This window comes from Tenrec ecaudatus, chromosome 18, assembly GCF_050624435.1.
Source record: "Tenrec ecaudatus isolate mTenEca1 chromosome 18, mTenEca1.hap1, whole genome shotgun sequence".
Taxonomy (NCBI): Eukaryota; Metazoa; Chordata; class Mammalia; order Afrosoricida; family Tenrecidae; genus Tenrec; species Tenrec ecaudatus.
This window is the reverse complement of record NC_134547.1, coordinates 6,690,885-6,703,221: the sequence shown is the minus strand read 5'-3', so window position 1 is coordinate 6,703,221 and position 12,337 is coordinate 6,690,885. Positions and strand designations below refer to the sequence as shown.

The window sequence follows — 12,337 nt, the reverse complement described above, 5'->3', positions numbered from 1 at the left end:
ATGATTGACGTATAACTGCCCCCCCCCCCAAGGGGGACAACAACAAAAATCTGGGTGAAGGGAGAAAGTGGACATGAAAATAAAAGTAATTTATAATTTAGCAGGGGTTCACGAGGGTGGAAGGGTGGGGAAGGGAGGGGGGTAAAAAGTTGCTGGTACCAAGGGCTCAAGTAAAAAGGCGTTGAAAATGATGGCAACATATGTGCACATGTGCTTGATATAATGGATGGATGGTCCTAAGAGCTGTAAGAGCCCCGAATAAAATGATTTCTTAATAATAATAATAATCAAAGGACAGTGGCTTCTGAGTGGATCTACTGGGTCAGTGAAGCTCCAGGCAGAGGTCAGCTCAGAAGGTCATCCTGATGGATTTTCGTGAAGGGCATAGAACAGGGGTTCTCAACCTTCCTAATGCCTCAACCCTTGAATACAGTTCCTCATATGGTGGTGACCACCCCCCAACTATAACATTTTCATTGCTACTTCATCACTGTCATTTTGCTACTGTGATGAATCAAGCGACCCCTATGAAAGGTCATTTGACTCCCCAAAGGGGTCACAACCCACAGGTTGAGAACCGCCGGGATAGGATGAGCATGGAGGCTTATTATGGAGAAGTTTTAGGAAAATCGAAAACTGGAACCTATAGGGATCACAAGTGGAGTAAGGGTTTGGGAGGGGGGAGGCTGACAGTGGGGGGAGCCAGGTAACAGGGAGCCCATATCCAGGAGTCCAGGAAGGAAAAGTATGTTTGGAAACTGATGGCTGTGGCAATTGTGCGATCCTGCTCGACGGGATTGAACTCCGGGATGATATCGGCTCCCAATTCAAACAGCAACTGGGAAACTGCGCTAGTGAGGAAAAAAGACAGCAACATCACACCAAGGCACTGGGCCGCCACTCCTCACGAGTCCCGTGAGGATTGTCCGTGGGGAATCTTACCAGGTCCGCCCTGCAGCCCCGGGCGAAGTCCAGCCTTGCTGTCTTCCAAGCTCTGAGAACACGGAAAAGGAAATGCTGTCGGAATCCCGTGAGGACACCCCAACTACTTTTCTGACGGGGTGCAAACCAGAGTGCAGAGATTGGGGGGGTTGTTCCAATGCAGAACGACCCCCCAAAACCAACGTGTTTGGTTTTTTTTTTTGTTCCAACTCATCGTGTACAAGAGAACAACCCTGCCCGGCCCGCGCTGTCGTTTGAGCCCATTGTTGCAGCCATTGTGTCCACCCACCTAGTCGAGGGATAGGGCTGGAGAGATGGAAACCCCATCTTCAGAAGGGCACCGACCTACATGGCGGATATGGGAAGAAACAATAGCTTCGCATTTTTACGATCCTTCTAGATTTCTGTGACTTTTGTAGCCCTGTTTATTAGCCTTCCCTTTGTGTTCAGTCGCTTGGTGTCTGCTTCTCCCAGACTGTCAGCTCCACAGGGCGAGGGTTCTCTCACATCTGTTCTTTGCTCTTTCTGTACTGGGACTCACTCACTGCCACGGAGTCGATGCCAACTTGTAGCGGCCCTGTAGGGCGGGGTAGAACTGCCCCCGTTGAGTTTCTGAGGCTGCTACTCTTTACAGGAGTAGAAAGCCCCATCTTTCTCCCTCAGAGGGGCTGGTAGTTTCGAACTACTGACCTTGCAGATTGCAGCCAACCCACTCTACCACCGGGGCTTCTCCATCTTGGGTAAGAACTCAGTAAACGTTTGCTGGAGGACTATTACAGTGGGGTGCTCAGTTACTCCACACATGAGGAGCAGGATCGAAGGTCTAGGATCCAGGAGAGTCCTGAGCAGCATTTCGGGGCAGCTATAGGAGGGGCCTCAGCCCCTCCTCCCTCAGACCCAGGAGTCCAGGTCCCCAGTCCCTTCCACCCCCCTCATACCCGGGGATCTCTCTCAGACTCAGGGATCCCACTTCCAACCCCTCTTCCCCTGACCTAGGAGTTCAAGCTCCCAGCCCCTCCCCTCCCTCATTCCTCAGATGCAGTCTAGACCCCCAGCCCCCTCCTCTCTCTGATCCAGGAGTTCAGGCCCCCAGCCTCCTCCTCCCCCGTCAGATCTAGTTGAAGCCCCCACCCCCTTCCTCTCTGACCCAAGGGCCCATGTCCCCAGCCCCCTACTCCCTGACCCAAGGGTGCAAGCCCCTAGCTCTTCCCTCCTCCCTTCCTCCGATTCAGGAGTCCAGATCCCAAGCTCCTCCCTCAGACCCAGGAGTCCAAGCCAGACTCAGATGCCTGGGACCCTGGCTCTCCACCCCCCATGGGCACCGAAGCCGTATACAGGAAATTCTCTTTATTGCAGTGCTGAGGCAGGTCCGAGCTCCACTAGAAGGAGGGAAGGGCGGCGGCGCGCGGGGACTGGGCACTGGCCCGTGCGTCCTCGTCCAGCCCCCGGCGGCCCTTGCCGATGGCCAGGCGCGGCCGACCACGGTCCAGCCCGTCCAGCAGCGCGCAGGCCTGGCAGAGCGCGCGGCTGGCCAGTGCCCCGCAGCGGGTGCAGGCGCCCGGCGGGGCGGGCTGCGCGGCCGGGGCCAGCGCCAGGCGCTCGGCCGAGTGCACCAGGTCCAGCACCACCGAGGGCCGCGCCGCCTCCAGGCGCTTGAGCAGGTCGCGGGCGTGAGCGCGGAAGGCCTCCGGTGCGTACACGCACTCCTCCGAGAAGTAGTCCAGGCGGCGGAAGTGCGCGTACAGAACCACCTCCTTCTGAGAGGCCAGCTGCAGCGGGCGGCAGCGGGGCAGCGAGCCCCCCTCGCCCGGAGAGCCCAGGCCCCCGCCGCGGGCCAGCCGTCCCGTGTCACCCCGCAGGAAGTTCATGAGCACCGTCTCGGCCATGTCGTCGGCATTGTGGCCTGGAGAGAGAGAGAGGGTGTGGGAGGTGGCCCAGAGACCTCTGCCTGGTAGGGGACCAGGGCAGGCACACCAAGATGGGTAGCAGGTGGGGATGGGGTATGGATCGGAGGCCCCCTCCTATCACACCCACCCGCCTTCCCACCTTGGGCGACCGGGACACAGGTGAGGAACAGGTTGGATGATGGACGCGAGTCTCGGAGACCCCCCCACCCCGGCACAAAGAGGGGAATGGGGAGCAGGTAGTGGTGAAGCACCTGGGTCCTAGGAGCTGGTGAGGTGGATCCACAAGGAAGGGGGTGGGATGGGCACAGAAACTCCGGGCACCGCAGGTCACCCAGGACACAGAGAGGGAGGGGAAGGGGGACAGGTGGGCGTGGGGATCAATGTGTGGGCGCCCCTGGGACTGTGGGGTGGGGGCTGGAGGGGAGTTGAGCACAGACACAGGCTACAGGGGACCAAGTTGTGTGTTCCTGCATCCTTCACCTGGGGGACAGGAGGGCTTTGTGCTGCAAATACCGACTTCCCCTCAGGTCAAGGTGTACAGGAAAAGTTGTTAGTGGAGGTTGTAGGGTGCCCTGGGGATGCATGGATTACATGCTGGGCAGTGAACCACAAGGTCAGCTGTGGGAATCTACCAGGTGCTTCTTGGGAGAAAGATGAGGCTTTCTACTCAGGTCACCAGTTACAGCCTCGGAATCCCCCAGGGGAAGTTCTACCCTAGTCTAGACAGTAGATGACATGAGTTGAAATCCTCTGGAAGGCAGTGAATTTTTTCACTTTTTTTGGGGTGGGGGCGGCGGGGGCGTTTGATGAGAGGCAGAATGGTGCCCCCACCCCATCCCAAGGCACAAAACAAATCCATGTCTACACCTAAGCCCCAAAACCTATGAATCTGTTAGGTGGAAGAACAAAAGAGAATTAAAGATGTCCCATCAACTGACTGGAAAGTGGTGTTTGGCCTGGTTTCTCACAAAACCCAAACCCAAAGCCACCGAGTCGACTCCAGCTCATGGCGACCCCTTGCGCTACAGAGTAGAACTGCGCCCACGGTTTTTGGGCTATATCTTTGGGGAAGCAGACCGCCACCCCTTTCTTCCACAGCGCCACAGGTAAGTCGTGGGAGGCAACTCGCACCACCCACGGCCCTTAACTGTAACAACCAAACTCACTGCCGCTGAGCTGATTCTGACCCAAAATAGCAATTAGGAATAAGTAAAGAATAAAGAGCTAGGGCAGCGGTTCTCAACCTGTGGGTCGTGACTCCCTTGGGGGAGGATCAAATGACCTTTTCACAGGGGTGGGTGGCCCGATTCATCACAGTAGCAAAATGACAGTGATGAAGTAGCAACGAAAATAAGAGCTGTATTAAAGGGTCATAGTGCGCGGAAGGTTGAGAACCACTGCTCTAGAGACTAAGCCCGCCCTCTCCACTGGTCCAGACAACGATGAAGACCCGGTGCACGTCCTGCCGCCCGGTCCTCAGCCCTCGCAGACCACTAGCTTCAAACTGGGGCATGTGATCAGCCCCTCCTCGGTGACTCCTCCCCCAAGGACCTGCCCAGGCTTCCCTTGACCACTTTCTGGACATGCGCTCAGCGACTTTCCAGGAAGCCTCGAGCACGTGACAGTCATCCTCTGGCCTGCGCATGCGTCCCACTCCCTCCGGCCACGCCCCTCCAGCTCCCGCGTGCGCTCACCTGTCACGACGTGCGTGGCCCCCACCAGACGTGCGCCTTCCTCCAGCGCCCGGCGACGCAGCACCCCGCAGAAGGTGCAGCAGGAGCGGCTGCGGCCGGCGCCGGCCGTGCTGCGGGCCACGGCGTCCATCGTCCAGCCCCCGAAGAGGTCCGCGTAGGCCACCACCTGGAGCGGGAGGTCCCAGCGCGCCGCCTGACGCCGCACGGCTGCCAGCGCCGCGTCCCGGTAGCCCCCGATGCCCTCGTCCACGGCCACCAGGTGCAGCGAGATGCCCAGGCGCGGCGCCAGCTCCCGCAGCACGTGCGCCAGCACCGTGGAGTCCTTGCCGCCCGAGGCGCCCACGGCCACCACGGCCCCGGGAGGCAGCAGGTGGCCGGCCAGCACCGTGTGCAGCACCTCAGCCTCGAAGGCGGCGCAGAAGCAGGCTCCGCACAGCGCTTGTCCGGACCGCGGGCGGCGGAGGGCGGCACGCGCCGCCTGGCAGGAGGCGCAGGGTGGGGCTGGCATCGCAAGGCGGCTGCTCCTGGGCGAGGCGGAGAGGCAAGGTGCACGTGGGGTCCGGACTGTGAGTTTGTGATCTCTGGATAGTGTCCCTGGTGTGGAAGAAGCAAGAACATCATGTGTGTTGTAGTTTACTGCGACCACTGCCCACAGCGAAGCTTTTGGGATTGCACCCTGCAGGCGCCATGGAGATAAGGGGCTTAGGGAGTCGGTTATAGGGGAGGGAAAAGAGGACGACCAACAGAATTTGGTTGGCCCCACACTCTACTCTGTCAAGGGGAAGAGAGCATGGCAAGACTACCAACATATATGATCAGGAGGGACCAGGCCCTGGAGAGGGACATCATTCTTGGCAACATAGAGGCTCGGCGAAAACGAGAGAGATTCTTAATGAGATGACTTGACATTAATGGCTACAACCCAAAACTAAGAAAACAGACTCATTGTCATCCGCGGTTCCGACTCATAGCGACCCCACAGCTCAAGGTAAACCCACCCCCGTGGGTTTTTGAGTTACAGGGGTAGAAAGCCTCATCTTCTTCCCAGGGAGTAGCTGGGGGTTTTGAACTGCTGACTTTATGGTTGGTGGCCCAATATGTAACCACTCTACCACCAGGCCCCCTTAAACACAGCAACCTCGGGCTAAAACCTAATGATAATTGTGAGGCTGGTGCAGGACCACGCAGTGTTTGATTGCTCTGTTTTCTGTTCTTCTTCGGTCCCTGCGAAGAAGGGACCAACTCCACAGCACGTAACGGCAACAGAGGACTGGGAGGGATATGCCGTGCAAGTTCCACAACTTCCTGAAGGCCACTACTTGAACATCCCTGAGCAGTGGTGTGGGGTGCCCGGGCCCTCCAGGACGGTTCAGGGAGCGTGTAAGGACGTGGACGTGAACATCGAAAGACCAATCCTGTGTATCTCACTTTGGACTGTGGCACCATCTCCAAAAGGCACGTGGAAAACCGGACACTGACTCAGGAAGACTGAGGAAGAGTCAATGCATCTGCACAATGGTGCTGGCAGCAGACACTGGGAGTCCCACGGACTGTCCATAGCAGAAACAACTCTAACTCGGGAGAAGTACAGCCAGAATGCTCCTTAGAAGAAGTGAGGATGGCAAGACTTTTCATATACTTTAGACATGTTGTCAGGAGAGACCAGTCCCTAGAGAAGGACACTGTGGGAAATTGACACTGAGGGAAATATGAGCAAGACTCTATTCCCTAATTTATAACAGAGGGAATCTGGAAAGCTAGTATTCCACGGTAGGAAAGCCTCCACTTTGGTAAGTTAGAGGTAAAGTACAGGCACATTATCCTGCTTTAAACATCATTCCCACAGATTTCTTAACAGCTCTACTGCCTTAAAGAGCACATGGTTGATTATATCTCCCTATAGAAGCAGACATCCCTTTCTCGCTTCCTGCCGTGTCATCCACACCCCCTCACCTTCCCCCAGTGTAGGTATTGCTCACCTATGAGCTCAGGGACCTTACTGTAGCTACCACCTGCCTTGTGATGCATGGTAACCACTGAATAGGAATGTCTTAAGGCGATATAAATGTCCCAAGATAGTAAAGGGGCTCTTTCTCCTCCCTGTTCCATGTGGACCATCCAGAGGAGCTGAGATGAGCATGCTACCATACAATGTGTCTGACTCCTTTATTGCATTCTCTCTCCTGTCTTTCCTATCCATCATGACTTTACTATCATCTTGAAATATCATCGCCGTACATTTGCGCCGACTGGCCCTTCGGTTGCTGGAGGCTGGCTTCCTCTGACAGGACCTCAATGCTTAGTCAGGTAGAAGAGTGACAAAGAGGAAGGTCCTCGGCAAGATGGATGGACACAGTGGCTGCAACAATGGGCTCAAACAACAATGGTGAGGATGGGGTGGGGCTCAGTGGTGTTGGGTTCGGTTGTCCATAGGGTTGTGATGGAGTTGGAACCAACTCAATGGTATCTAACAACAACAACAAGAGGCAGAATCACCACCTCTTCCATATGGGCACAGAGGTAGCCTACACTACGGGGCCAAGGTGGCCAATGAGAGTTGCATTCCATTTGGCTGGGTGGACCCCAGGGATTGAGCTCAACCCTGCTCTGGTATCAGAATCTCCCACCCTCCAACCTCACAAGGTTCTGTGGTCTCTTCAAAACTTGGGTCAGCCTGTCCTTGGGCCCCTTAGTTGAACCCCTTGGAGAATGACAAGGTGGCTTAGGGAGGACAGCAGCTTTGAGGGGGGCGAAATCACTATCCCATTTGGACGTGTCAGCTGTGGAGTTGGGCACCTTCTCCTGGAAGAATACACACACACACACACACACCCCACCTCCACGGCTCCACCCCCGTCTGGGTTAGGGGCTCTGGGTGGACTCCCCAAACGGAGTAGGCCTCCAACCCAACCCCGACCATGGCTGCCCCTGCCTCTGGCCCGTTCAGAACGGTGTCTCCCTGCAAGCAGTGGCATGCATTCGGAGCTCAGTAGCTAGCTAGCTGAAGGATAAGGGAAACCTAACTGCGCCCAGAAGGCAGCGCAGCCTTGTCGGGAGACAGCTGCAAGTGACCTCTCTGAACGGGGGCAACAGTCTAGAACAGACGTAGGGCCGCCAGGGGGTTAACAAGGCTGGATTGAGGACAGTAAGATGATATAACTGGGCCCGGAGGAGGAGGCTGACCATACAGCACAGCAACAACGTCCCCAAAGTCGCCGAGACACAGACATGGAGGGTCATAGAAAGGCGTGGCACCCCAGAAGACCCCTCAACCCGAACATGACCCTGTAACAAAGCACCGGAGCCCACCAGCGGGCCCGTGAAAGGAGAACGTACTAACCTGGTGCCTCTGGATTCCGCCTCGCACGCGGAAGCCCAACCCGGAGGTGGCACCGGAGACTACAACTCCCAGCAGGCCACGGGACTACCGGCGCGGGCTCTCGGAAGCCCGTGCAGCCACGTGTACGCAAGCGCCTTGTGGTTCCTTGGGCGTTTGGACTACAACTCCCAGCAACCCTTGCGGTCCCACCATACCGAGCTACAGCAGGTTCATGGGTCAGAACAATTGGGAGGACGGCGCAGGACCCGCTGGTGTTGACTTCGTAGCGTCGCTCTGTGTTGGACTCATCTCAAAAGGCACCTAACTAACAACAAAGGGACAAAAGCAAATCCGACTTATAAATTATGAAGGGTTCATGAGGGAGGAGGAGTGGAGAGGGAGGAGGAAAAATGAGGAGCTGATATTAAGGGCTCAAGGAGAAGGCAAATGTTTTGAGAATGATGATGGCAACAAATGTACGAAGGTGCCTGACACAATGGATGTATGTATGGATTGTGATAAGAATTGTACGAGCCCCAATAAAATGATTTTTTAAAGTATTAACAAAAAGAAGAAAAAACTTAAAGCATATGTAAAATAAGAAAATAATATATCAATAACAAAAGCAATTTATATTTGCTGTGGTTGTACATTAAATTTATCTCTAATAGTCTGTAAAAATGAGACAAAAAACACAAAGCAATACAGCATTGAACACACACACACAAACACACACCAAAAAAAGCAAATCCCACGTCTTGGAGTGATCAGTCGGACTCTTAGCGATGTAACAGGACACAGTAGAACTACACCATAGAGTGTTTAGCGTTGTAATGTGTACAGGAGCAGATTGCCTCGTCTTTCGTCCCCCCAAGTAGCTGGTGGATTAGACCCACGGACAGTGTCATTAGCACCGAGCACTGAACCAACGCACCTTCAGGGCTCCTGATGTTCCGTCAGGTCTGTTGGAACCTAAACCAAGCCCGTGCCATAGAGTCCATGGACATAGAGCTGCTCACTATAGGAGCCCGGTGGCATAGTGGTTACTTGTTAGGCTGCTAAGTGCAAGGAGAGCAGTTTGAAACCAGCAGTCACTGCGGGAAGAAAGATGAGGCTTTCTACTCCCCTAAAGAGTTACACTCTCGGAAACCCATGGGTAACCCAGACTGTCAATCTTTACGAATCTAGAAAACCTCATTCTGCCCCACCCCACCCCGACCTCGGAGCACCTGGTAGTTTCTGATTGCTGACTTTGCAGTTAGTAGCCCACGATGACACCAGGCCTCCTTTAACCAAAGTTTCCAGAAGCGGGGATTCCAGAGGGGTGACGTGCATCCAGCATTACGGGGATGGGGGTAGAAAAAGCACATGTGAAGGCTTGGAGGACTCTCAGTGTACCTGCCTGTGGCTCGTGCATGTGTTCACGGTGTGGATGTCAGACAGCGAACCAGTTAAACTCAGATGGAGCTAAAGGTGGAACCCCAGGTTGGATGGTAGGTCTTGACAGAGGTCTTGACAGGACCAGGACACCAGAGAGATTTCTGTTTCAGAGACTCAGGGATTCAAAAGCTCAGACCCCCCCTGAGTCTCAGGAGTCCAAAGACCAAGATGATGGGGGCCCCATATTTCCAGGGATCCAGGTGTCTGGAGACCCAGATGGGCTCCGGGGGAAATGTCAAAGAGAAGCATTCGTCTCAGACTAATCTCTTCTATTCAGACCTCTCTTCTACTCCTCCTCTGGAGCTCACAGGCTCGGAGACCAAGAGAACCGGGCCCTACACACCCCTCAACAGACAGGGGATGGGAGATTCTCACTCATCCAAGACTGAGAGCCTTGGAGGCTTTCAGAGACTTAGACACCTGGGATAGAGGAGTCCAAAGATTAAAATATTGGAGATCTAGGAACCTGGGAATCCTAGGCCAGGAAAGTCCGTTTTAAAAAGCAGGACTGTGGTAGTTTACAGATGATATATAAAAGTGTAGGGGGTGGAGTCTAACCTGTCAATCAGGTCACAGCTGATGACCTCACTTAGAAGTGCAACTGAGATATAGAGCTCTTGGTGATGGAATCTTCATCCTACGTGTGTTAGTCTGGGTTGACTAGAGAAACAAATCCATAGACGCTCATATGTGTGTAAGAAAGAAGTTTATATACAAGAGCAATTGAATATTGAGAAAACATCCCAGCCCAGTCCAGATCAAATCCATAAGTCAAATAGTAGCCCATATATCCAATACCAATCTATAAAGTCATCTTCAGACTCATGCAACTCATACAATGATGCCAAATGCAGGAAGATCACAGTCCAGTGGATGGAAAGTCTTGGATCCAGTGGTAGTGGAAGTATCTCAGTGCTGGCGTGAGTCTCCATGTGGCTCCTCCAGCTCAGGGCACTAGCGTAGCTCCATGTGTCTTGTCAGTTGCAATGTCTCCCAGGGAGTGAGCATGTGTCCTGCCTGCAGTGAGCTATGTGTCTCCTTAGCACCTCCAAATGGAGGTCATTAAGCTACGACCTGATTGACAGACGACTCCACTCCTGCACTCTTAAGTCTCAAATTGACAACAGATGATGTACCTACCACACTATATTCTTAAAAGAAGGGTCCTAGGGGTCATTTAGATGCTAATTCAATGAGTCTTGACATTTTCCCTTCAAGATGTCTCAATTCACTTCCTCTTCGAATAGTCTCACAATATGTTTTCCAGATCAGATTATATCCTCCTTTGCTCCACAGAGTGTCAGCTCAGCCTCCTGCCTATTGTCTTCACCCAAGTTCTTCCCCACTCCCTACAGTCTTCTTCACATCAGCTTAGAGAGATATTTCATCACCAGAACAGACCCCGTCCTTCCCCTGCCCAAAGTCCTTCCGTGGCTCCTCAAGACCTTCAAGAAACAAAACAAAATAAAAAACCCTCTTCTACACATTGGACAGTTGACCGCTGCAAGATCAGAATCTCATTCATTCCTCCGATGTCATCACGCTTGGATATCTCTGGGGCCATTCAGCTAACTGTCTTTGTCCACTACCCATGTCTGAATACTCATTACATGGTAGCCTGGTTCTGGAGATGAGCGAGATAGGCCTCTCAGCCATGTCCTCCCACATTTATCTGCCTGTGTCCAGCGCTGGGACCCTGGACCGTGCTTTCTGACAGCTTGTTTCAAGTGACAGTCCCTAGGCAGTGAGCTTGAGATGGACTCTTGGCTGAAATTGGAGACAACTAAAAAGATGTTTGCTTGTATCTTATTGACTATGCCAGGGCTATAGCAAACCACGGATAACATTGCAAACCATGGGAATCTCCGAACACTTCGTGTGTTCAGATGGAGCCCGTACATAAATCAGTCATTTACATAATACACGGGGATGCCGAATGGCTTAAAATCATAAACGGTGTGTGTGGCCGTTACACAATCTCATGTCAACTTGAGGATATTAAGAGTGACAGGGTGGATTCTAGCCGTCAATCAGGTCACAGCCTGATCATGAGAATTCTGGGAACTTCCTCTCCCTTTTCTCCTGGGACTACAGACTACACACTCTCTCCCAGTTACACCTTCCTGTTGACAAGGTACTTTGAGCTGTGCTGATGGCAGCCAGATCCCTGAGAAGCTTCCACTGACACTGGATCCACAAGACTTCTCACCCACCGGCCTGTGATCTTCCCACACTTGGCATGAGCTGCATGAGTCTGAAGAGGGACGTATAGATTAGTAGCAGACATAGGGCTTAATGTTGGGCATTTAGACTTGATCTGGACTGGGCTGGGATGCTTTCTTGATATGCAGTTACTGTTTGATATAAAGCTTTTCTGTGTAGATGCGTGTTAGTCCGGGTGGACTAGAGAAACAAATCCATAGACGCTCATATGTGTAAAAGAAAGAGCTTTTTATAAAAGAGCAGTTGAATCTTGAACACATCCCAGCCCAGTCCAGATCAAGTCCACAAGTCTGAAAGTAGCCCCTGTGTCCGATACCAATCTATAAATTCCTCTTCAGACTCACACAACACATGCAATGATGCCAAATTCAGGAAGATCACAGGCCAGCGGGTGAAAATCTTGTGGATCCAGTGGCAGTGGAAGCATCTCAGTGCTGGCGTGGGTCTCTGTGTGGCTCCTCCAGCTCAGGGCACTAAGTAGCTCCATTTGTCTTGTCAGCTGCAATATCTCCCAGGGAGTGAGCATATGTCCCACCTCCAGTGAGCTATTTATCTCCTTAGCTCCTCCAAATAAGGTCATCAAGCTACTACTTGAGTGACAGACTAGACTCCACCCCTTCACTCTGAATTCTCAAACTGACACCAGATGATGTTAAACACAAACACACCCAGAAAGACAGAAAGATAGTCAGATAGTTGGGGCAACCTTGCTTGCTGAAAGCAAAGAAGACTTGAAGCACTTCTATAAGAGCAAGACTACGGACCAGTACAGAATGAATCTAACTCGGTGTCAAGAGACCTGAGAGGTGAGG

The 12,337-nt window shown here is 53.2% G+C and overlaps 1 protein-coding gene across 1 annotated transcript; it reads right to left on the bottom strand.

Moving 5' to 3' along the window:
- Positions 1 to 2,275: 2,275 nt before the first annotated feature.
- CTU1 (cytosolic thiouridylase subunit 1) lies at positions 2,276 to 7,942 on the bottom strand. Its single transcript, XM_075536331.1, has 3 exons — positions 7,884 to 7,942; positions 4,544 to 5,137; positions 2,276 to 2,845 (listed from the first exon to the last, which is right to left on the bottom strand). Exons 2-3 carry the CDS (start codon positions 5,049 to 5,051, stop codon positions 2,322 to 2,324), a joined length of 1,032 nt encoding a protein of 343 aa, XP_075392446.1. The 5' UTR covers positions 5,052 to 5,137; positions 7,884 to 7,942; the 3' UTR covers positions 2,276 to 2,321.
- Positions 7,943 to 12,337: the final 4,395 nt, after the last annotated feature.

Bases quoted from the DNA above. Each gene is read 5' to 3' on its own strand.
- CTU1 (XM_075536331.1), bottom strand. From the start codon at position 5,051: ATGCCAGCCCCACCCTGCGCCTCCTGCCAGGCGGCGCGTGCCGCCCTC. The intron at 2,846-4,543 runs GTGAGCGCACGC...CTCTCTCTCCAG, and splicing joins GGCCACGCACGTCGTGACAG to GCCACAATGCCGACGACATG.